This window comes from Oncorhynchus tshawytscha, linkage group LG16 (assembly GCF_018296145.1).
Source record: "Oncorhynchus tshawytscha isolate Ot180627B linkage group LG16, Otsh_v2.0, whole genome shotgun sequence".
NCBI lineage: Eukaryota > Metazoa > Chordata > Actinopteri > Salmoniformes > Salmonidae > Oncorhynchus > Oncorhynchus tshawytscha.
The window spans coordinates 53,107,063-53,133,323 of NC_056444.1; the positions used below are offsets into that span (position 1 = coordinate 53,107,063).

Sequence of the window (26,261 nt, forward strand, 5' to 3'; positions counted from 1 at the left end):
GCTGCCGGAGAGCGTGATCACGCAGTCGTCCGGAACAGCTGATGTTCTCATGCATGTTTCAGTGTTACTTGCCTCAAAGCGAGCTTAGAAGTTATTTAGCTCGTCTGGTAGGCTCGTGTGACTGGGCAGCTCTCGGCTGTGCTTCGCTTTGTAGTCTGTAATAGTTTGCAAGCCCTGCCACATCCGACGAGTGTCAGAGCCAGTGTAGTACGATTCGATCTTAGTCCTGTATTTACACTTTGCCTGTTTGAGGGTTCGTTGGAGGGCATAGCGGGATTTCTTATAAGCTTCTGAGGCCCGCTCCTTGAAAGCGGCAGCTCTACCCTTTAGCTCAGTGCGAATGTTGCCTGTAATCCATGGCTTCTGGTTGGCGTATGTACATACAGTCACTTTTGTGATGATGTCATCGATGCACTTATTGATGAAGCCAGTGACTGATGTGGTGTACTCCTCAATGCCATCGGCAGAATCCTGGAACATATTCCAGTCTGTGCTAGCAAAACAGTCCTGTACTCATCTGACCACTTTTTTAAAAGGCCGATTCACTGGTGCTTCCTGCTTTAATTTGTTCTTGTAAACAGGAATCAGGAGAATATAATTATGGTCAGATTTTCCAAATGGAGGGCGAGGGAGAGCTTTGTATGCGTCTCTGTGTGTGGAGTAAAGGTGGTCTAGAGTTTTTTTCCCTCTGGTTGCACATTTAACATGCTGATAGAAATTAGGTAAAACTGTTTTAAGTTTCCCTGCATCAAAGTTCCCGGCCAATAGGAGCGCCACCTCTGGATGAGCGTTTCCTTTCAGTTCATCCCATTTATTTCCCAGTGATTGAACGTTAGCTAACAGTACAGATGGCAAAGGCAGATTAGCCACTCTTTCCACAGTTTATTTCTCCAGCGAATGATGGGGATGAGTGCCTGTTCGGGTGTTTGGAGTATATCCTTCCCAGAAGCTCTTTTCGGTCATGAGATGTACAAAATCAGTTAAAAACCATGCGAAAAAACAGTTGGTTAAGAGCCAATAAAACAGCCACCCCCCCGGCGCCATCTATATGGTAGCGCATTAAAAACTGGCAACCAACACACAAACACACACACCTCCAGCTCCCCGTTCTCAGCGGCGTCGTGTAGCGGCGTTCCGCCCCAGCTGTCGGTGATGATCTCGCCGCCGTGCAGCAGCAGCCAACTGAGCACCTTGGCGTGGCCACGGCTGGCGGCAAAGTGCATAGCTGTGGCACCATCACCATCCCGGTCGGACAGGCTGATCTCTGTGAAACTCACCTGCAATGGGACAACAGTAGAGGTTAAACCAGACAGGGGAAATCTACGGCCCGCGGGCCAGATCCAGCCCACCAGCCAATTAGTGTAGAAGCGGATTTAGAAAATTAAACAAAAAATGTGTCAACTGAATTCGGAGCTTAGTTCATTAGAACAGCTGTTACGTCAGTAACCTCCGATGTCCGCTATTGCAGGGGGGAAAAAACGATCCGTTTTTGAAATTATGCAGTAATAGGCCCACTGTTCTTAATTCCCTGAGTCATTCTTCCGTGTCTTTCCTGGAAACACCTTCAGACAGCTCACCTAAATGTTCTCAAACTCAACCAAAGAAACCAGTCCAACGTGTTCATGAAAAGAAGTAAGTTAATAACTTTTGAACTATTGTTCCAGGAAATATGAGTTTGAATGGCAACATTTTGTTAGCATGCTGCCGTTACCTAAGTTTGCTAATTGGCGTTAGCTAAGTTTCCTAGCTGGAGCTGCTTTTTCCCCTTTGTAATATTCATTACCCATACTCTAGTTGTATTACAAATGCAAGAACTATAAAACTATATTGGTTATTTATGCCTATGTACTGAAGAGCACATTTCAAGCACAATCATTGGACTAAGCAGTTTCAATTTCTGTTATACAATAAATATACAATAAATCTTGCTTGCCAGCATTATTATCTTTTTGTTGCTTGCCACATACAGTGGGGCAAAAAAGTATTTAGTCAGCCACCAATTGTGCAAGTTCTCCCACTTAAAAAGATGAGAGAGGCCTGTAATTTTCATCATAGCTACACTTCAACTATGACAGACAAAATGAGGAAAAAAATCCAGAAAATCACATTGTAGGATTTTTAATGAATTTATTTGCAAATTATGGTGGAAAATAAGTATTTGGTCAATAACAAAAGTTTATTTCAATACTTTGTTGTATACCCTTTGTTGGCACTGACACTGGTCAAATGTTTTCTGTAAGTCTTCACAAGGTTTTCACACACTGTTGCTGGTATTTTGGCCCATTCCTCCATGCAGATCTCCTCTAGATCAGTGATGTTTTGGGGCTGTGGCTGGGCAACATGGACTTTCAACTCCCTCCAAAGATTTTCTATGGGGTTGAGATCTGGAGACTGGCTAGGCCACTCCAGGACCTTGAAATGCTTCTTACGAAGCCACTCCTTCGTTGCCCGGGCGGTGTGTTTGGGATCATTGTCATGCTGAAAGACCCAGTCACGTTTCATCTTCAATGCCCTTGCTGACGGAAGGAGGTTTTCACTCAAAATCTCACGATACATGGCCCCATTCATTCTTTCCTTTACACGGATCAGTCATCCTGGTCCCTTTGCAGAAAAACAGCCCCAAAGCATGATGTTTCCACCCCCATGCTTCACAGTAGGTATGGTGTTCTCAGGATGCAACTCAGCATTCTTTGTCCTCCAAACACGACGAGTTGAGTTTTTCCCAAAAAGTTCTATTTTGGTTTCATCTGACCATATGACATTCTCCTAATCTTCTTCTGGATCATCCAAATGCTCTCTAGCAAATTTCAGACGGGCCTGGACATGTACTGGCACTGCAGGGGGACACGTCTGGCACTGCAGGATTTGAGTCCCTGTCGGCATTGTGTGTTACTGATGGTAGGCTTTGTTACTTTGGTCCCAGCTCCCTGCAGGTCATTCACTGGGTTCTTGTGATCATTTTGACCCCACAGGGTGAGATCTTGCGTGGAGCCCCAGATCGAGGGAGATTATCAGTGGTCTTGTATGTCTTCCATTTCCTAATAATTGCTCCCACAGTTGATTTCTTCAAACCAAGCTGCTTACCTATTGCAGATTCAGTCTTCCCAGCCTGGTGCAGGTCTACAATTTTGTTTCTGGTGTCCTTTGACAGCTCTTTGGTCTTGGCCATAGTGGAGTTTGTAGTGTGACTGTTTGAGGTTGTGGACAGGTGTCTTTTATACTGATAACAAGTTCAAACAGGTGCTATTAATACAGGTAACGAGTGGAGGACAGAGGAGCCTCTTAAAGAAGAAGTTACAGGTCTGTGAGAGCCAGAAATCTTGCTTGTTTGTAGGTGACCAAATACTTATTTTCCACCATAATTTGCAAATAAATTAAGATGATGATAAATAGGCTGCTCTTTAAATATTTTGCATATGTTTGTTAAAGGAGAGCAGGGTCCAGAGTAACGCCAAGGTCCTTCATAGTTTTATTTGAGACGACTTGTACAGCCATCGAGATTCATTTTCAGATCTGACAGCAGATCTCTTTGTTTCTTGGGACCTAGAACTAGCATCTCTGTTTTGTATGAGCTTAAAAGTAAACATAAAAGCCGCCATCCACTTCCTTATGTCTGAAACGTAGGCTTCCAGGGTCAAGGTTTGGCTTTTCCAAGAGAAACATTTGACCTCTGTCATTGCCAATAAAGGGTATATAACAAAGTATTGAGATAAACTTTTGTTATTGACCAAATACTTATTTTCCACCATAATTTGCAAATAAATTCATTAAAAATCCTGTGATTTTCTGGTATTTTCCTGGATTTTTTTTTCTAATTTTGTCTGTCATAGTTGAAGTGTATCTATGATGAAAATTACAGGCCTCTCTCATCTTTTTAAGTGGGATAACTTGCACAATTGGTGGCTGACTAAATACTTTTTTGCCCCACTGTTTGTGTGCTACGCTACCACATGTTAGCCTGCAAGTGAGCCCCTATTGGTGACGCTGGTGTATTCCAGTAGGACATTCCTTCTAGCCTTCTAGAACATTAGTTTTAACCTTTAGCTGTAGCTTGTTTTCCACCATAATGCATTGCTTTGCTTTAAGCATATTAGTATTTCATTTGCATTTTGCAGTTGTCTGATGTTGCTCATAACATTTCATATCAATAGCATTTTATTGCCATGAATTAGGCTCTTTGTGGTCTCTGGATATTAATGTACACCCACATTGGATTTATTTGGAGCTTGTCTAGGACCAAAATATACTATAAAATATACTATAAAATAGTACAACAAATACAGTAGAAGAAATATCCAAAGACAGCATGAAGTGGGGACCATTGACCTACCAGCCAGACGATGACAGTGTTATGGCCCATTTGGGCAGCGGCGTGCAGAGGTGTCATCCCGTCATTGGCTCTGATGCCTGGCTCCGCCACACAGTCTTTCACCAGGTATTGGACAACCTCCAGGTGACCTTCCTGGCAGGCCAGGTATAGGGGTGTGGCACCATTCTTTGTTTGGGAATTGACAACACTAAAGGAGCATAAAAAATAGACCTGTATTCAGCTTTATTTAATGAATTACCATATTATTACATTGTGATTCTTGAACAACATACCTACTTTGGGTTAACCAAGAAGAGTGTATAAACATGTATACGGTTGCTAACATTGGGCAGTAATGTTATTCTATGAGGTTTTCTTTGTACCCAAACTAATCTAATCACTGACAGGTCAACATAACTTCATAACAGCCCTTGGAATAAGCTCGGTCCGAGTTGCCACCCTAAGGATCCTTTCCATGAGGCTCCAGTCCAAGTAGCCATGACTGGGGGAGGTATTCTGATTAGCACATCGAGCCAACTCCACCCCCTGGAGCCAAACTCCGCCCTCCCTGTTCTCCCCGTTCCCCAAAGGCCAACTTGGCAGTGGAGAATTATTTGCCCTATCCAATGACAATGCCTCTGCTTGCCCCAGATCTCCTAGTCACAGAGGGAGTTGAAGGAGTGAAGTGAAGTGCTTCCCTTCTAAATCCCATACAGCCTTGCTTTATTTGGACACTGACTGACAAGCGGGCAATGAGTCCAGTAAGAGGCTTTACTACCCTGCTGGTTCTGTTCCTCACTACCTCAGGGTTAACCAGGTGGCAGTAAGTGGTGACAGGCCAGAGGGAGGGAGGAAAAGAGATGTAAAGAGGGGGAGGGGTAAAGAAGGAGGGGTGTCTCCCCTCAAACCAAACACAATTGCACCCAGTTTCCCCTCACAGAATAGAGACAGCAGTTAGAACCCAAGCCAACAACTTACTCGACTAAGTCAAGGTTGTTACTGAAGCTATATTTGGGCGATGTATACGTTTCCTGGATCCAAAACGTAACACCTTAAGTAACACCTCCTTTCCTTTCCTTTGTTCCTTGAAAATATGACAAAGCCCCAAATCTTAGGCGTGACCAACGGGGCATCCTTGGGGTGCATTTGGGGCGAGGTTTCAGGTAAAATCAAGTGCCCTTTAAATATTTAAATGCCACAGGAAGGGGACCTAATCTGCAGTTCTATCATCAGGAAGTAGGCAGATGGCTGCATTATTCATGAGTGTAACTGAAGTGGGCCGGAGCTCTCCTGCATCCCGGGGTCTGGAGAGGGTGCGCAACGTACGGTATGTTTATGGAAAGGGGCTGACACTGACGTGTGAATATTGACGCAACACACAAACCCCCTCAAATACACCTTAACACTGGATAGACACTGCATCAAGGTGTCTATGTGCTCTTATGAGATGCCTCATGACAAGGGTGACTACTGAGTTTTAGCCTACACAGACTCAGGTACTCCACTAAAGGAATTGCTTTAGGAGTACAGGTGTAGATTTCAAAAGGGCTTAACAAAGAGGCTTGTCTTTGTGTGAGGGTAGAAATACAAAGTGTGACAATAGATGATACCCCGTCCCACACACCCTCAACAAAAACATGCACACAAGCCATTTTGTTCGTCTGTAACTTGTCAACTTGAAATTGCCTCCACTATTACTGGATACAATACACACCATTCTCCCTTCCTCCACGTTCAGTGTATGTAACAAAGGGCAATCTTATCTTCATTATTAGCAAAGTAATAGATGTTGTCACACTAATAGGCTTCTTGCCTGATAAAAGCTTATTGTGTTCTCAGTGGCTTTTCTTGTTTAAATAATTAAGTGACCCATGACGAGAAAAGTTTTCCTCCATACTGTTACAGAGGACTGAAGAAATTACATACTTTAACCAGCATACACCCCCCCCACCAAAATTTTTAAAATGACTTACATTCTCAACAATTATTACCTGCACCCTCATACAGTCTCAACAGATAAAATCACATAGAAAATTATTGGCACCCTTGATAAAGCTGACGAAAAAATGTATACTGAGCTATATCGAATGCTCCAAAAAAATTGGAAAACTATATTATTACTTTTTTTCTCAAAAAGATGTGTCAATAGTATTGGCACACCTGAAGATTCTTAGAAATAAAATCAAACAAAATTACATCCGCATTAACATTCTACTTTTTAAAATTCATCTCAGTTTAAAACGTCTACAGGATCAGTGTCCCCACGCGGGACGGTTGAGCTAACATAGGCTAATGTGATTAGCATGAGGTTGCTAGTAACAAAATAATTCCCAGGACATTTTAGACAAAAACTTGGTTGCCTCTGCCAGGAGACTGAAACTTGGGCGCAAGTGGATCTTACAGCAAGACAATAACCCCAAGCACAAATCAAAATCCACAAGGAAATGTTAATTGGCCATAAAAAAAATCACAATTTTGCTATGGCCATCTCAGTGTTCGGACTTGAACCCCATCAAAAACCTCTAGTTTGAATTGAAGAGGGCCATCCATAAGCGCAGACCAAAGGATAAAGGATATGGAAAAATTCTGTATGGAGTAATGGTCTATATCCATCCCAATGTGTTCACCAATCTCGTTTTTTTGAAGGCTCAGTGCAGTTATCCTCGAACGGGGAGGGTGCCAGAGTATTGAAAACAGGGGTGGCAATAATTTTGACACCTATCTTTGAGATTTTATTTTATTACTTGTTAAACATAATCTCTTTTTCTGAGTAATTGTAAAAGCATAAAATAATTTTCCATTTGTTGAGCATACAATATAGCTCAGTATTTGTATTATTTATTATATAGTCTTTTTTGCTAATCCTTATGAAGGACGGCAATAATTTTGAATGGGACTGTATATATTAGTTTTTTGATAAACAACACCAATAGCGGTTCACAGACTTGGATGAATCCAGACACAACAACACATTGCTAGACTCAACAAGATATATTCTTAGAAAGTTAAAGATTCTAATCCCCCCCCAAAATAGCTTTTAACCTTCAACTTATGCATCCTTTGACCCTAACACTGACCCTAACATAGTTGTGCTAAATATCCATCTACTATACTTGGCTAGGCAGAAAATATAGCATGGAAAAGGGACGTGGGAAAAGTGGGAGTGCATTAGGCTAATCCAAATCCTACACTCTAAATATACTTGAGACGTTCTAGATGCCCGAGTGCCACGGTGGGTGAACTTTCAGCAGCATCTCGCTCTCTGGGTCTAAAGCAGGGGTAGGCAACCCTGGTCCTGGAGTGCCGCGGGCATTTCATGTTTTTCAATTAACCGACCTGGAAAACCAGGTGTGTTGAATTTAGGCAATCATTGAACTGAACAATTAGCTAAATTGGTCTGATGTGGTGCCTAGTTGGAACAAAATCCTGCAGTACCTGCAGCACTCCAGGAACAGGGTTGCCTACCCCTACTTTAGAGCCAGAGAGAGAGATGCTGCTGAAAGTTCACCCACCATGACACTTGGGCATCTAGAATGTCTCAAAAGTAGATTTTATGGCCCTCAGTCGGCAGCAGTCGCCCCACCCCTTTTGACCCCATGCTGCAATTAAGCCCTGGCAAAGCTCTTAATCTGCTCTAATTGATTGCATAACATGTTCCTTCTCTCTCGCTTTCTCTGTGAGTCTGTGCAACCATCTCGCTGAGGTTTATTGCCAGTTCGTCGCCTGTCTTTTATGTTCCAGCAGCACTATCAGCGGAGACACAGCACGTCATCCTGTTAGCGTTGTGGAGACACAGCACGTCATCCTGTTAGCTTTGTGGAGACACAGCACGTCATCATGTTAGCTTTGTGGAGACACAGCATGTCATCCTGTTAGCTTTGTGGAGACACAGGATGACAGGGAAGTACAATTCACAGATTCAAACCTTTGAGCCCAGGCCCATACATTTGGTGGCCATTGTCTAGGAACTTAATCTGCATCAGTCCTGCATCCCTATCCCCATTTTCTACCACAAAAGACAGACAGACATAGCCTAATGAGCAGCACACTGCTGACAGCTGAGTACTTGGCATGTTGACTATGGATCACACCTCACATTACACTAGGCTCACACACCTCACACTAGGCTACCTGCTGGGGCGGCAGGTAGCCTAGTGTTTAGAGCATTGGGCCAGTAACCAAAAGCTCGCTAGATCAAATCCCCGAGCGACAAGGTAAATGTCTGTAGTTCTGCCCCCTTTGTTCTTAACTGACTTGCCTAGTTAAATAAAGGTCAAATAAAATTGGCTTCATTTCATAGCTGCAGCAGAATGAACTGAACTGAACTGACCTCTTGTCCAGACAAACAGTTCTCAGCTAACTAAGTTACCGTAACTAAACAGTTGTATAACTTTAGTCATCCGTTTTGTGCAAATACAGTACAATATTAGGCTAAACAATGGAACACTTCCCACGGTATGTTGTGATGTCAGAACTGTGATGTAGATTGACGATTTCACCGTACAGTTTTAGAATGGTCAGCCTAACTCAACTTTGTAAAAATTAAAAACAAAAAGTACAAATGTGAGAACTATTGCACATGAATGGCCTGCCTTGGAGTTAATTATCGGAGGACTTTAGAGGTGATCTGTGGAATGGATTCTAGGGCCTTTGATGTTTTTTTTTATGCACTGTAAATTGAACAAATGTTTAGCATATGGGTTTCCAAGGCCTTGAAACCATCCATCTGTAATAACGTGCTCCAGACAAATCCAATCCTTACCACATTCTGTGCAGCTAGCTAAGTCGGATTACTACCAACAGGAAAGGGAAACTATATGGGGGGCTAAACAATGATGATGAATGTAGCTTTTTACATTCCGCTAACTAGTGCTCAATAAAAATAAATGAAGGAACAGTGTCGTATGATAAAGGAGAAATGCTTCCCTTGTGAGCGGTTGCCTCCCTTGTGATTTCTGAGAGCTAAGGTAACAGCTGTCAAACAGGCCAATTACCCTTTGAAACCCATAAGATAACATTCTGTTCTACGCCGTATAATAAACCGTGACATCACAATGCTATCTCCCCACAGCAAAAGGCCTCGGCTAAACAATGCCAGAGACGACTAGAAAGCGGTCCCCTTCTTCATGCCTGTATTGTTTTCCCTCATTAGCTTATCGCCGGTTCGCTACTGTGTGTCACCATGGCTGCAGTGGTAAATAGCATGAGGGTTGGGGGAAGGGAAGAGGCAGGAGTGAATGGAGCAATGCTATCAGGCACAGCCACGTCTCTGGGGCCAATTAAAGATTCAAGAGCTACGCACCTGTCTGGGTTGCACCTAGACAACACTGGAGTCCCTGGTAGGTAGGCCCCAAACTCCAACACCAAGGCCAGAACACTAGCCTATAGGTCTCAGACTCCACCTCTTCAGCTTATTCCTATAGGTTTATGGCAGAGGTGAGTGATCTGTGCCGCATGTTGAAGTGAACAGAACAGTCCCATTGGACAGCCTTGATGAGGCCTTAGGTGGCAGCTGGCTATCTGGTCCCTATCATATTTTATTCCTTTACAACCAACAGGAGGTTCCCATTGCTTATCTATTGGTTAGGCTATAGGCTTAAACATTACACTGTTGTCTCTCTATGTTCTGCAAGCATGCTCTTCATATACAGTGCATCCGGAAGGTATTCAGGCCCCTTGACCTCGTCTACATTTTGTTACGTTACAGCCTTATTCTAAAATGCATTAAATCGTTTTTCCCCCTCATCAATCTACACACGATACCCCATAATGACAAAGCAAAAATAGTTTTTCCGAAATTTCTGCACATGTACTAACTATGAAAACTGCAATATCACGTTTACATAAGTATTCAGACCCTTAACTCAGTACTTTGTTGAAGCACCTTTGGCAGCAATTACAGCTTCGAGTCTTCTTGGGTATGACGTTATAAGCTTGGCACACCTGTATTTCGGTAGTTTCTCCCATTCTTCTATACAGATCCTCTCAAGCTCTGTCAGGTTGGATGCGGAGCGTTGCTGCACAGCTATTTTCAGGTCTCTCCAGAGATGTTCAATTGGGTTCACATCCCTGACTAAGGCCCTTCTCCCCCAATTTCTCTGTTTTTGACGGGTGGCCAGCTCTATGAAGAGTCTTGGTGGTTCCAAACCTCTTCCATTTAAGAATAATGGAGGCCACTGTGTTCTTGGGGACCTTCAATGCTGCAGACATTTTTTGGTACCCTTCCCCAGATCTGTGACTCGACACAATCCTGTCTCAGAGCTCTACAGACAATTCCTTCTATGGCTTGGCTTATGCTCTGACATGCACTGTCAACTGTGGGACCTTATATAGACAGGTGTGTGCCTTTACAAATCCTGCCCAATAAATTGAATTGACCACAGGTGGACTCCAATCAAGACGTTTTAGAAACGTCTGAAGGATTATCAATGGAAATAGGATGCACCGGAGCTCAATTTCGAGTCTCATAGCAAAAGGTCTGAATACTTATGTAAATAAGGTATTTCTGTTTATATATATTTTTTAAAATAAATTTGCAACAATTTCTAAAAACCTGTTTCCACTTTGACAAAATGATGTTTATGCCATCTCCCCCCCTATTGCCTCAACCCTATCTCCCACCCTCTCCTCAACCCTAACCACAATTGAACTGATGTTGACAGACAGCAGTTCTTTGATTTAATATCCACCCTGCATGGGCACTCAGTGTTGCTAATGCCTTGGCATGTGTCCATGACAATCGTAAGGCCATATGGCTCCATGTTCTCTCTGCGGCACGGCTCCTGTAGTGCAACAGTGATTAGCACCGACATTCAATAACATTACACACACACACGCACATTTCTCTAACAACAAACACCACACACATGTCCACACACACACAAATTAGATTCTACACGACAAAACCAATGCACGATTATCATGACAAATCAAGCGATGACCAGGGGACGTCCTATATGTGACAACATTATTATTAATCCAGGACAATCAATCATTTGCCCCTGAGGACAATTCTGCAAAAAAGGCAGCAAATGTCATATTTGGCCATGGTTGAGTGCATTCCTTTAGGAAGTATTCCATCATGTGATTTGAACTGAAGGTGACTAGTTTACTCAACAGTTGCCAAAAAAAGCAAGTGTCAGATTCCCTGGCAACATCTGTGATCTCTTGAAAATCCCTTGTTAGCCCGCAGTGTTGACAAAAGACAAATCACTGAATCAAAACATGCATCAGAGCCTGAGTCTCTGTCATTTTTTTAAATACCACTTTACAGTAGCTTTCATTAATAAGTCATTAAAAATGCTTATAAATGGGTTAGGGTTATTGGCTTATTTGCCTTAATTCATCTTAAGCGTTAACCATGTTATTATTACGGAAAACTATGAGTTAAGACAGATGATTATCTGCATGCAATGCCACAAAAATGCTCAACATGTCCCATAACTGTGAAAACGTAGTATTCTGTGGCAGTCCTGTTGACTTAGGAAATATCGAAGGCCCACAGTAGGCTACCAATTAAGAGAAAAAGATGGCTGCCATGTCTTAGTGTGCACTTAAAGTATATTCTCACGGCAAGAGATTCTAACAAGTTTGAGAAAATACACTCGGCTCTACCTTTTACAGTAATCTTGCAAAAACTCCGGAGGTCGCTGGCAAGCCTTTTTTGAGAGTTAGCTCCCTCCGAGCCGTCGAATGTAAACAGAATTGTCTCGTGTAGCCAAATGCTCTTCCAGTAAAAATCTTAATAGCGGAGCAATGTTGTTTTTAACGGCTGAAATGTCTAGACATTTTATTTATATTTTTTGTGTTTTATTTGGCTTTTACCTTCAAATGCAGTAATTCCCTGTTTGTGTGGACCTTAACAAAACAGCTGGCAAAAGTGCATCCAGGGAGTTTTCTGTCATAGAAACCCTTGGGTAAGCACTTTTTCAGGACACCTAAGTCTGTCTAAACTGTAAAAACAATTTAACATTTCAATATTATATACTCTTTTATTTATTTATTATTATTACTTTTTGGGATGGAAAAATGTTTTCAGTGTAAACCTAAATGTCTAGAAAAGATAATGGACCTATATATTTTTCATTATATAATCTTTGGGAACTAACAATCACCTAAATAAAAGCTAAACAGTCAGGGGTATTGCAAATTCCAAAAACAATTAATTTAACAGTATTGATTTTTGTTTGAGCAAAAAAACAGCATTGGGCATTGCAAAATGCATAGAAGTGCAGGAAATGTTTTTTAAAACTGCTAGATGTTCTCTCAACTCCATGGAAAAATGTGTAGAATTGCAGAAAATGAACTTAAATTTTTGCAGTTATCTCAGATCCAATGAACAATTCTTAGAAATGCAGGAAAATTGGCCCTGAAATTCAAAATTCTGCCCTACCGATAGCGCCCATTGCCACGCCCCCTGCCACGCCCACCAGCCCCCTTTTGATCCAAAAAAACCCTGGCATCCGAGTGACAACATTATAGCCCAATGAGTGAGACAACTCCTTAGACTTTGAATTAGCTAATAGGTGATGTTTTCAGGCGCAAGTTGCTTAGCTATATCCTATTTACTGATTCTAACACGAATGATTTGAACTATAGGATAAAACGAAGCCTGGTGTGTTTTGAAGGTAATTATCTTAAATTGTAATATAATTGAGATGGCTGGTTTAGCTAGCTAGCAACATTAATCAATTATGTGATGAATAGCCTACATTATTTGTTTAGCTTGCTACCGAGCTCTGTATAATACATATGATACTGTATGATAATGTTTATGCTCTTCTGTATTTGAGAGCTGTAGAAATGTTTTTTATATACTGTAACTAGACTTGGTGGGAACTAGTGATGCACCTATATTACATTTTTGGCCGATTCCGATATCCAATATTTTCCTTGCAAAAAAAACTCTGATATCGACATTTACAATTTTAGCTGCCTTTTAAGCATTCTAGTACAGTTAAATAGTTAACACACACACATGGACGTAGCGGTGTAAGGCACTGCATCTCAGTGCTAGAGGCTTCACCACAGTCCCTGGTTCGAATCCAGGCTGTATCACATCCGGCCGTGATTGGGAGTCCCATAGTGAGGTGCACAATTGGCCCAGCGCCGACCGGGCCGAAATTGTAAATAAGAATTTGTTCTTAACTGACTTGCCTAGTTAAATAAAGTTTACACAGATACACACACACCACACTGACCAAAAAGTAATTTTGTTGGCATTTACGTATGTCCCCATTACCAGTAAAACATAATCAAAAACAATTTCTTTCACTTAGTTGCTGTGCTGTTTCATTGTTCATTTGTTCAGTCATTTCATTCTCAACCAGGATTTCTATGGAACGCAAGTGCTCGGCGCGTTTGACGCTATGTGCACCTGTATACGTGCTGAAAACTACCGCCATCATATAGCACGGCCCAAAATGACTTGAAAATATTGTGTACTACGTAGCTTGCAGTTATCAGTGTCTTTAGTAGCGTTGGCTGTAGCTAATGTCAACACACAAAAAAAATTACAATTATGAGACTGCCGCTGGTAACAAGTCTAGTGAATCTGAACGGGCCCTTATTGTCTAGGTAGTGTTAGTTGTTAGTGTTAAGTTGAGCCTTAGGGAAAAGTTCATAGTAGAGGTGAGAGTTAGGAGCAGGGAAAGTGTTAACACAAGGACAAATATTGGGTTGTGAAGTAATGCTCGGTACAGTGGTTAGGGTCATTGAGGTTGGGACTCCTATTTGGGTTCACTTTAAATGTTAGTAAAGATCAAATCACAGTAAAAAAAATAAAAATAACACTCAAACATCCCAAAATCCTGTCAGGGTTAGCTACATAAACCCTGTGTGTGGATTAGTGGTGTGAACGTTTAAACGTTAAAACATTTAAATGAAGTTGGGATCCTTTACGTTAAGAAAAATACCAAACCCGAAAAACAATGTTTTTTGTCCCCCCCCCACCTTAATTAAAATCACAGTTCAGTTATCACAAAACAAATGATTTTCCGTGTTACAGCCGACAGGCTATAAAGGCCTGGGGAAGTTGTGTAATTCAAATAAAACCAGAGGAAGAGGTGAACTTTAGGCTACTTGGTGAATTTGCAAGGCATGCAAGACAAGACATTGCGAGATGCAAATGACCAAAACATGCCGCTCACTCCCTCATGCTGGCCTGCCTGCTCTGTGTCTTTGCTAATGATGCAAGCGTGTGTTCAGTCTTTGGTCTGTTGCATGTAGAAAACCCTAGGCTATTCATAGCACCGATGTCATCAGGCCAGTCTTGCGTGTAGCCTAGTCTTCATTTTTGCCTCATATGAAATTACAAATGGCCACCCGTAGCCTGTATTGATTACGTTTTTAAGACATAATGGAATGTGGCCCTTTGAAAGCATCCTCCACTACTGCATGTTTGTTTGTCTACTGTCATTCTACTGTAATTCTACTGTCTGGAATTCTACTGTCTGGAATTCTACTGTAATTCTACTGTCTGGAATTCTACTGTCTGGAATTCTACTGTCTGGAATTCTACTGTAATTATACTGTCTGGAATTCTACTGTCTGGAATTGTATGATTTTTTTCTTATCGTTTTAACGGCAAAACGATTTTTAAAAATTGGCAGTTTAAACATTAAGCAAAACTGTCAACTTGTCACAGACCTAGTGTGGATAGTATATGGATAATGGCTAGTAAGTGGGTTAGCTTAGCGTTAGCATTGGCGCTCTTACTTTGGGCTGTGTCCCAACAGGAGACGGAGGGAGGGCAGGTCTCCCTTGGCAGCAGCATAGTGGACAGGCAGGGCCCCAGTGTCTGTGGACGCCCCGGTGTCTGCTTCCCCGCTCTTCAGCAGCCAATCTGTGATCTCGTGATGGCTGAACCGGGAGGCGAGGTGGAGAACGGTGGCTCCAGAACTATCCCGGTCCTACGAAAGAGGAAAGACACAGGAAATATCAAAGTCAGGTTTCAAGACTTAATGCTGATTCATTTAAATGGTAACATCCTGCGTGGTCTTGAATCACAAAGATGACATTGATCATCAGTATGCTCTAGATTCAAGATATCTTTAAGGAGTTGACTCAAGTGATTGAAAAATGAATATGAAACTTTCGTTGAAGACATATACACTGAGTGTACCTGCTCTTTCCATGACCAACTGACCAGGTGAATCCAGGTTAAAACTATGATCCCTTATTGTCACTTTTTAACTCCACTTCAAATCAGTGTAGATGAAGGGGAGACTGGTTAAAGAAGGATGAAGGATGTTTAAGCCTTGAGACAACTGAGACGTGGATTATGTATGTGTGCCATTCAGAGGGTGATTTAAGTGCCTTTGCACGGTATGGTCGTAGGTGCCAGGCGCACCAGTTTGAGTGTGTCAAGAACTGCAACGTTGCTGGGTTTTTCACACTCAACAATTTTCTGTGTGTATCAAGAATGGTCCAACACAAAAAAGACATCCATCCAACTTGACACAACTGTGGGAAGCATTGGAGTCAATGTGGGCCAGTATACCTGTGGAACGCTTTCGACACCTTGTAGAGTCCATGCCCTGACGAATTGAGGCTGTTCTGAGGGCAAAAGGGGGTGCAACACAATATTAGGAAGGTGTCCCTATTGTTTTGTACACTCAGTGTAGGGTAACCCTGATGAATACTTTAATAGACGTTAAGCTATTATCTGATTCAGGTATCAAGTGTTTGCACTAGAAACCACTTTCACAAAACAAGCGGTGTGTGTCAAGGATGCTCTGAAGCGATGTCAGTGACCCATTGACATTGTGTGGAAACCAACAAGGAGTACCCACTGTGTCAAACTTCATCTAGATTACATTACTAACGGGAAGAGAGACCATATACAAATGTCAGCCAATCACTGACACTCTTTGTGGTGGTTGTATGGTCAGACAGCCACTCAAGCCTAGCAGTGAATGGTGAACATACACTGAGTGTACAAAACATTAGGAACACGTTCCTAATATTGAGTTGCACCCCCCTTTTCCTTCAGAACAGAAAAAAAGAAGCCTTCTTTGACCTGTCTCCTCCCCTGCATCTACACTGATTGAAGTGGATTTAATGAAAAAAAAATATTTTACCTTTATTTACAGTGGGGCAAAAAAGTATTTAGTCAGCCACCAATTGTGCAAGTTCTCCCGCTTAAAAAGATGAGAGGTCTGTAATTTTCATCATAGGTACACTTCAACTATGACAGACAGGCCTCTCTCATCTTTTTAAGTGGGAGAACTTGCACAATTGGTGGCTGACTAAATACTTTTTTGCCCCACTGTAACTAGGCAAGTCAGTTAAGAACAAATTCTTATTTACGATGACGGCCTACCACGGCCAAAACCCTAGCCCGGACGACGCTGGGCCAATTGTGCGCTGCCCTATGGGACTCCCAATCACGGCCGGTTGTGATACAGCTTGGAATCAAACCATGCCTTTAGCACTGAGATGAGGTGCCTTAGACCGCTGCCCCACTCGGGAGCTCATTTAACAAGTGACATCAATAAGGGATCATAGCTTTCACCTGGTCAGTGTATGTCATGGAAAGAGCAGGTGTTCCTAATGCTTTGTACACTCAGTGTATGTGGCGGTAATGAAGGGAACACTTATTAGTCTACTTCTTTGACTAGCACTAATTTATTGAACAGAAAAATATTGAAAGGACAAAGTAGTACTAGTACTAGTAGTAGTAGACATTCCATTGGTTTGGGGGGAGTAACCGCTCATTTAACCCCCTAATATGTTGTTGAACTGTCTGTCATGAGTAGAGGTCGACCGATTAATCGGAATGGCCGATTAATTAGGGCCGATTTCATGTTTTCATAACAATCGGAAATCGGTATTTTTGGACGCCGATCTAATTTTTTTTTTAAGTACACCTTTATTTAACTAGGCAAGTCAGTTAAGAACACATTCTTATTTTCAACGACGGCCTAGGAACGGTGGGTTAACTGCCTTGTTCAGGGGCAGAACGACAGATTTTCACCTTGTCAGCTCTGGGATTCAATCTTGCAACCTTACGGTTAACTAGTCCAACGCTCTAACCACCTGCCTCCCATTGCACTCCACGAGGAGCCTGCCTGTTACGCGAATGCAGTAAGAAGCCAAGGTAAGCTGCTAGCTAGCATTAAACTTATCTTATAAAAAACAATCAATCAATCATAATCACTAGTTAACTACACATGGTTGATGATATTACTAGTTTATCTAGCGTGTCCTGCGTTGCATATAATTGATGCAACGTTGGGGGATGATTTAACAAAAGCGCATTTGTGAAAAAAGCACAATCGTTGCACGACTGTACCTAACCATAAACACCAATGCCTTTCTTAAAATCAATACACAGAAGTATATATTTTTAAATCTGAATATTTAGCTTAAAGAAATTCAGGTCAGCAAGCAATCTTAACCAGGTGAAATTGTGTCACTTCTCTTGCGTTCATTGCACGCAGAGTCAGGGTATAAGCAACAGTTTGGGCAGCCTGGCTCATTGCGAACTAATTTGCCAGAATTTTACGTAATTATGACAGAACATTGAAGGTTGTACAATGTAACAAGAATATTTAGACTTAGGGATGCCACCCGTTAGATAAAATACCGAACGGTTCCGTATTTCACTGAAATGATAAACGTTTTGTTTTCGAAATGATAGTTTCCGGATTCGACCATATTAATGACCAAAGGCTTGTATGTGCAAGAAACTCAAACATTAGCTTCTTTTCATGGCACATATTGCACTTTTACTTCTCCAACACTTTGTTTTTGCATTATTTAATCCAAATTGAACACGTTTCATTATTTATTTGAGTCTAAATGGATTTTTATTGATGCATTATATTAAGTTAAAATAAGTGTTCATTCAGTATTGTTGTAATTGTCATTATTACAAATAAATAAATTAAAAGCCGATTAATCAGTATCGGCTTTTTTTGGTCCTCCAATAATCGGTATATGCGTTGAAAAAAATCATAATCGGTCGACCTCTAGTCATGAGGGTTTAGCTGAGCTTATTCAAGAGGTGATTTGCATAGCATTAGTAAGACTGATGGCATAAAGGTCATTTCAATGTTAAAGGACCCATGAGCACCAACATGTGAAGTTTAATAGGAGCGTGTCAAATTGGGTGTCAAATGAAAGCTAAGAGTATTTAGATTTTTTATTAAGGCATATAAAAAACTTTTTTTTTTTTTTACCATTTAACATCCTACAAATTAGGAATAAGCAAAGGTTTTCTGGTCAAACAGATGGAAAAGGAATCTATATCTACCACAAAAAGTCTTAAAGGGTTTTAGAAATACATCAAAATACAGTAATGTTGAAGTCAAGACCCCTGCCAACTAATATCAACACTTCTATTTAGTTTGAGAAATGTTACTGCCTTCTGTAAATTGAAGAAACATTGTTTGTGACTTAATTCCGTTAGCAAAAACCCACATAACTTTTAAGATATTTTCACATGTTGATATTAGTTGAATCCAATTTCCAGAAAAAAATCTGTAATGGAATTTGCTACAATGGGAAATTATAGCAGTCACACACCACAAGTGGGTTCACAAGTTTGGGCAGCACAGCACAGTAGAGTAGAGTAGAGTAAAGAAAAGTAGAGTACTGTACAGTACAGCAAAGGAAAGTAGAGTTCAGTATAGTACAGTACACTAATGTACTATACTAAACTCTACTCTACTGAGCTGTACTTTCATGTCCAAACTTGTGAAACATTGACATCTATGATTGGTTCAGATTTGGTCTGGTCTGGACCAACCAACTTGTTTGGAGGCAGAGCTCATTAAAATAATAGCCAGTGTGAAGAATAATACCCAAATATGCAAAGGAGGATATTGCCTATTTATACCTTTGTGTACCTTTTTAGGATACATCACCATGAAGAGAATGGTATGCATAATTATGGATATGAATTTCTGTGTAGTACAGATCAGGGACGCATAATGAAATTCCGTTACTGGCTATAAATCCACTTCACTTAGTATAGTTCAATAACCAAAACAGATTTTTTCAAAGTCAATGTGTCATGTCATAGCTGACACCCCATTCTTTCTGCAGACATTATTGAATCTTAATTCGGAGGAAATGCCAGTGGCCAGTATGTGTTGTAATAAAAAGGTGTCACATGTTTTAAATCATTGCATGCCAACTATGAAGCCCCCCCACCTCTCTCTCTCTCTCCCCCTCCCTCAGCCTCTCCCAGCCTCTCTCTCTTTCCCTCTCACTCAGCATCTCTCTTTCCCTCCTTCTCCCCTACTCCCAGCCTCTCGCGCTCTCCCAGCCTCTTTCTCTCATGCTCTCTCAGCCTCTTTCTCTCGTGCTCTCCCAGCCTCTTTCTCTCGTGCTCTCCCAGCCTCTTTCTCTTGTTCTCTCTCAGCCTCTTTCTCTCGTGCTCTCCCAGCCTCTTTCTCTCGTGCACTCTCAGCCTCTTTCTCTCGTGCCCTCCCAGCCTCTTTCTCTCGTGCTCTCTCAGCCTCTTTCTCTCGTGCACTCTCAGCCTCTTTCTCTCGTGCACTCTCAGCCTCTTTCTCTCGTGCACTCTCAGCCTCTTTCTCTCGTGCCCTCCCAGCCTCTTTCTCTTGTGCTCTCTCAGCCTCTTTTCTCGTGCTCTCCCAGCCTCTTTTCTCGTGCTCTCCCAGCCTCTTTCTCACTTGCTCTCTCAGCCTCTTTCTCTCGTGCTCTCCCAGCCTCTTTCTCTCGTGCTCTCCCAGCCTCTTTCTCTCGTGCTCTCCCAGCCTCTTTCTCTCGTGTCTCGTGCTCTCCCAGCCTCTTTCTCTCGTGCTCTCCCAGCCTCTTTCTCTCGTGTCTCGTGCTCTCCCAGCCTCTTTCTCTCGTGTCTCGTGCTCTCCCAGCCTCTTTCTCTCGTGCTCTCCCAGCCTCTTTCTCTCGTGCTCTCCCAGCCACTCTCGCTTTCCCTCTCACTCTCTCCCAGCCTCTTTCTCTCGTGCTCTCCCAGCCTCTTTCTCTCGTGCTCTCCCAGCCTCTTTCTCTTGTTCTCTCTCAGCCTCTTTCTCTCGTGCTCTCCCAGCCTCTTTCTCTCGTGCACTCTCAGCCTCTTTCTCTCGTGCCCTCCCAGCCTCTTTCTCTCGTGCTCTCTCAGCCTCTTTCTCTCGTGCACTCTCAGCCTCTTTCTCTCGTGCACTCTCAGTCTCTTTCTCTCGTGCACTCTCAGCCTCTTTCTCTCGTGCCCTCCCAGCCTCTTTCTCTTGTGCTCTCTCAGCCTCTTTCTCTCGTGCTCTCCCAGCCTCTTTCTCTCGTGCTCTCCCAGCCTCTTTCTCTCGTGCTCTCCCAGCCTCTTTCTCTCATGTCTCGTGCTCTCCCAGCCTCTTTCTCTCGTGCTCTCCCAGCCTCTTTCTCTCGTGTCTCGTGCTCTCCCAGCCTCTTTCTCTCGTGTCTCCCAGTGCTCTCCCAGCCTCTCTTTCTCTCGTGCGTCTCCCAGCCTCTTTCTCTCGTGCTCTCCCAGCCTCTTTCTCTCGTGCTCTCCCAGCCACTCTCGCTTTCCCTCTCGTGCTCTCCCAGCCACTCTCGCTTTCCCTCTCACTCTCTCCCAGCCTCTTTCTCTCGTGCTCTCACCCATTCTCTTTCCCTCTCTTTTTCTCTCCCAGCCTCTTTCATCCCCTCTCTCTCAGCCCCTGTCTCTTCCAACTCCTGACTCTCACTCCATCCCCCCAAGGGTGTTTTGCATCTGCACAGTCCTTCCAGTGAGTGTTTCTGTAAAATGTTCAGTGAAAATTGTTAAAAGTAGTATTTGTGCATTGAATTGTGTGGTGTGTTAAACTTTGAAATCAATGGTTTTTGTTTGGCTTACATGTAAAGTGAAAAATCGGCATCTCCGCACTACCATGGAATTGCCCTATAACAAGTCTGTCATCCCTCCCTTCCATGTACCCTCTCTCTAAAGCCTGGGACATGTATGGAGAACAGCCAGAGGAAAGAGGGATATAAATTCACTCCTGGGTAAATCCATTTGAATTCAATCACTTTTTGACAGGACTCCTTTTGATTTGAGCGAAACCTTCCATACATATTTGCCCATTTCAGAAGTACTTAGAAAGTGACTTTCAGCTCTTGAATAAAAGGTGGGTGTCACGTTTTGGCTGATAAATGTACTAAAATGGGAATACAATTGAAATGGTTGGAGGTCCACACATTAGAGAATGTTGACCAGAATGGGGATATCCATTGTTTTAAAGTATACTGTCAATCCTCCATAGGAAACCTATTGAAATCATAGAAAGATAGATCAACTCAGCAAAAAAAGAAACGTCCTCTCACTGTCAACTGTGTTGATTTTCAGCAAACTTAACATGAGTAAATATTTGTATGAACATAAGATTCCACAACTGAAACATAAACTGCACAAGTTCCACAGACATGTGACTAACAGATATTGAATAATGTGTCCCTGAACGAAGGGCGGGGGGTCAAAATCAAAAGTAACAGTCAATATCTGGTGTGGCCACCAGCTGCATTAAGTACTGCAGTGCATCTCCTCCTCATGGACTGCACCAGATTTGCCAGTTCTTGCTGTGAGATGTTACCCCACTCTTCCACCAAGGCACCTGCAAGTTCCCGGACATTTCTGGGGGGAATGGCCCTAACCCTCACCCTCCGATCCAACAGGTCCCGGATGTGCTCAATGGGATTGAGATCCGGGCTCTGCGCTGGCCATGGCAGAACACTGACATTCTTGTCTTGCAGGAAATCACACACAGAACGAGCAGTATGGCTGGTGGCATTGTCATGCTGGAGGGTCATGTCAGGATGAGCCTGCAGGAAGGGTACCACATGAGGGAGGAGGATGTCTTCCCTGTAACGCAAAGCATTGAGATTGCCTGCAATGACAACAAGCTCAGTACGATGATGCTGTCAAACACCGCTCGAGAGTACAGGCCTCAGTGTAACGCTCATTCCTTCGACGATAAACGCAAATCCAACCATCACCCCTGGTGAGACAACACCACGACTCGTCAGTGAAGAGCACTTTTGCCAGTCCTGTCTGGTCCAGCGACGGTGGGTTTGTGCCCATAGGTGACGTTGTTATCGGTGATGTCTGGTGAGGACCTGCCTTACAACAGGCCTACAAGCCCTCAGTCCAGCCTCTCTCAGCCTACTGCAGACAGTCTGAGCACTGATGGAGGGATTGTGCGTTGTTGGTGTACCTCGGGCAGTTGTTGTTGCAATACTGTACCTGTCCCGCAGGTGTGCTGTTCAGATGTACCGATCCTGTGCTGGTGTTGTTGCACATGGTCTGCCACTGCGAGGACGATCAGCTGTCCATCCTGTCTCCCTGTAGTGCTGTCTTAGGCGTCTCACAGTACGGACATTGCAATTTATTGCCCTGGCCACATCTGCAGTCCTCATGCCTCCTTGCAGCATGCCTAAGACACATTCACGCAGATGAGCAGGGACCCTGGGCATCTTTCTTTTGGTGTTTTTCAGTCAGTAGAAAGGCCTCTTTAGTGTCCTAAGTTTTCATAACTGTGACCTTAATTACCTACCGTCGGTAAGCTGTTAGTGTCTTAACGACCGTTTCACAGGTGCATGTTCATGAATTGTTTATGGTTCATTGAACAAGCATGGGAAACAGTGTTTAAACCCTTTACAATGAAGATCTGTGAAGTTATTTGGATTTTTACGAATTATCTTTGAAAGACAGGGTCCTGAAAAAGGGACGTTTCTTTTTTTTGCTGTGTTTATTAGAATAGACATGACGATTTAAGTTGACATTCGACGTGAGTGTATCAGCGGTCATTTTTGTGGTAGTATTTAGAAGTTTCAATTTCATTTTAATTTACATTTCAATCGTGTACCAACACATTGCAGGGTTCTGAAGGGATAGGTCCATTCTATGAATTCGATTTCTATGATTGAAATGACACCCACCTTATAGTCAAGATAATGTGGTGTCTCAAGCCATGGAATGCACAACACAAAAACCTCAGATGATGTTTAATAGAGTCTAAGCTACAACATATGCTTATGAATAAACAATTTAGTTTGCACGTTAAAGGTTTCAAAAGGACCATTTTTATTTTTTTTAAATCCAAGTAATAAAATAGTTTGACGACACTGTTTGTAAGCTTTTAAATTATATCAAACTCAACCATTTATCTTTTCCAATGATGAAGAAATGGATGTCTCCTGGTATGGTGGGGTATGCAAAAGGGTAAATTTAGAGCACCTTTATCTACCGATCGATTCCCCATTGTTACGACCTCATTTTTGCTGAATTGGTCAGTGAACAAAGCAGTGTGAATGCCAGTATCTTTCAGTCCTAGCCCAGACTAAGTGATTGGCACATGGCGAATAGAGTTATCGAAAGATAAGTCATTAACCTAATTAATTGTGCGGACAATGTCATCAGGGCATACCGCTTTCCAAACTTCTAATCCCATTTGAATGTGCTCTATATAGGGTTTCATCCCTTGTACAGATTTAACACTCTTCAAGTACCCAAATGAAATAACACAGCTACCAGATGTTTCTAGACAGAGCCAAAACAAACTATTACTTGAGTTTCAAAACAAGAAGCAGTGGAGGCTGCTTACGGGAGGACGGCTCATAATAATGTCTGGAACGGAGCAGATGGAATGGCATCAAATAAATGGAAACCACGTGTTTGATGTATTTGATACCATTCCACTATTTAACGCTCCAGCAATTACCACGAGCCCATCCTCCCCAATTAAGGTGCCACCAACCTCCTCTGATTAGGTACATTATATAGTTTACTTTCAGACATGTGTTTAGATGACATTGGACTAATGGTGTACTCAATACCATTCAGTAATTCATAAGTCAAATGTCATGTCCTCAAATATTTCAATGAATCCTGAAGTTTGATCCATAGTGTGGGTGTGTGACATTATAGTATGTGTTGTAAATGAATATTCAGGGAAAGTGAGGTATGATTAGTATCGAATTATCGATATTGGTGCGCACCACTACTCTATGGCGAATAGATATGAAGATTACAGCTGAATAATTCCTTGTGACTCTTTGACCGAAAAGGATTTTGTCAAATCATGTAACCAATGTCTCTACCGACTCAAGTGTGAAATGACGAATATGTATCATTGGGCTCAAATGCTGCTTTATGTGGAGTCAGACTTCTTGTTATTAACATAGAGGGTGGAAACGCTGTTTTATGTGGACAAGTCAGACTTCTTCTTATTAATATAGAGGGTGGAAAGTGAATGTCTTTTTCACCCTATAACAATCAGTTTTACACAATAATATTACATTCATATTTCCCAGGATGCTGAAAGTGAATCCAAACATTTATGTAACCTGTGCCATTAGGTAGACAGAGTTAAGTTTATGTATGGAAATCAAATCAAATCAAATGTATTTATATAGCCCTTCGTACATCAGCTGATATCTCAAAGTGCTGTACAGAAACCCAGCCTAAAACCCCAAACAGCAAGCAATGCAGGTGTAAAAGCACAAATCAATGCGCTTTTACCAAAATGACTTTTCCCCCGCGTTTTGTCAAATGGTCCAGTCGCTACACATTCAGCATGAGGATCTGGGATCTAGGTGCATTTTTTTCTCAAGCTGTTGTAAAAATCATATCAAATTAGTCCAGCATAGGTGACATTGTTGTATAGACCTTAGTACACTGGACGGACTGCCTGCTGTGGTGACACTTCCCTTAGAATGGGTATTGATGATAATTACAGAGTAATAACTAATAGAAGTCTCAGGTATTCTCAATGGCAACAGGTTATATACAGTAGCACAATTATCCTGATCATGTGTTGTTCATTGAGACAAAAACCTGCACAAGCCTAAAGAAAAGTGGGTGGTGCAGTCACTGATGTACAGTATTTAAACCCTGGATTGCTGATGCTATGTATTGACCATCGAGAGGCTTCGAAGCCACTTGTCGGTCATATTGGCACTCCCCAGTAGAAGCATTCCTCCAATGGAATGAATGGAATTCTACACTATTTCCATTAAATGATTCAAGGACAAATTTGCATGTATATAATTATTTTATTAGTAATCTCTAAAAAATGATACTTTAATGAAAATGTTTTATATTTTTGGTATGTTTTATTTGTATGTTTAGCTTGCATAATATAATGTAAAAATATGCATTAAGTTGTCTGTGATAGAATACATGTGGCAAAAAAACGAATGTAGATATGAATAAAATGCTAAATATGTTTTACAATGGTGGGGGAGTGCCAAGATGATGCACGATGGCTTCAACACAGCGCCCCCTATCAGTCATCCAGTGTAGGCCTATACATAAATCATTGGGGGGTACTAGAGACAAGGGACATCCTCTTAGGCAGATGGCTTCAACACAGCGCCTCCTATCAGTCATCTAGTGTAGGACTATACATAAATCATTGGGGGGTACTAGAGACAAGGGTTATCCTCTTAGGCAGATGGCTTCAACACAGCGCCCCCTATCAGTCATCTAGTGTAGGCCTATACATAAATCATTGGGGGTACTAGAGACGAGGGTTATCCTCTTAGGCAGATGGCTTCAACACAGCGCCTCCTATCAGTCATCTAGTGTAGGCCTATACATAAATCATTGGGGGTACTAGAGATGAGGGTTATCCTCTTAGGCAGATGGCTTCAACACAGCGCCTCCTATCAGTCATCTAGTGTAGGCCTTTACATAAATCATTGGGGGTACTAGAGACAAGGGTTATCCTCTTAGGCAGATGGCTTCAACACAGCGCCTCCTATCAGTCATCTAGTGTAGGCCTATACATAAATCATTGGGGGTACTAGGGACAAGGGTTATCCTCTTAGGCCTTACAATAGAGGTCAAAGAACTGGCTGAGTGACTAATTGTGTTATGCTGAAGTGGTGTGAAGAAGTGATGAATGTAATTTCCAGGCTGGAAATGTGGCAAAATGCTCAATTTGACAGTCAAGAAAAATACTGACCTAAGAGAGATGGGTAGGCTCGGGCCTAGTCCAACATGACTAAT

At 42.2% G+C, this 26,261-nt stretch overlaps 1 protein-coding gene across 1 annotated transcript in view; it reads right to left on the reverse strand.

Moving 5' to 3' along the window:
- The window catches only part of espn (espin), a 105,676-nt gene that overhangs the window by 78,212 nt on the left and 1,203 nt on the right, over nt 1-26,261 (reverse strand). The window contains 3 exon segments of the mRNA XM_042299917.1: nt 1,095-1,277; nt 4,331-4,517; nt 15,026-15,219. Coding sequence (XP_042155851.1) covers nt 1,095-1,277; nt 4,331-4,517; nt 15,026-15,219 — 564 coding nt within the window.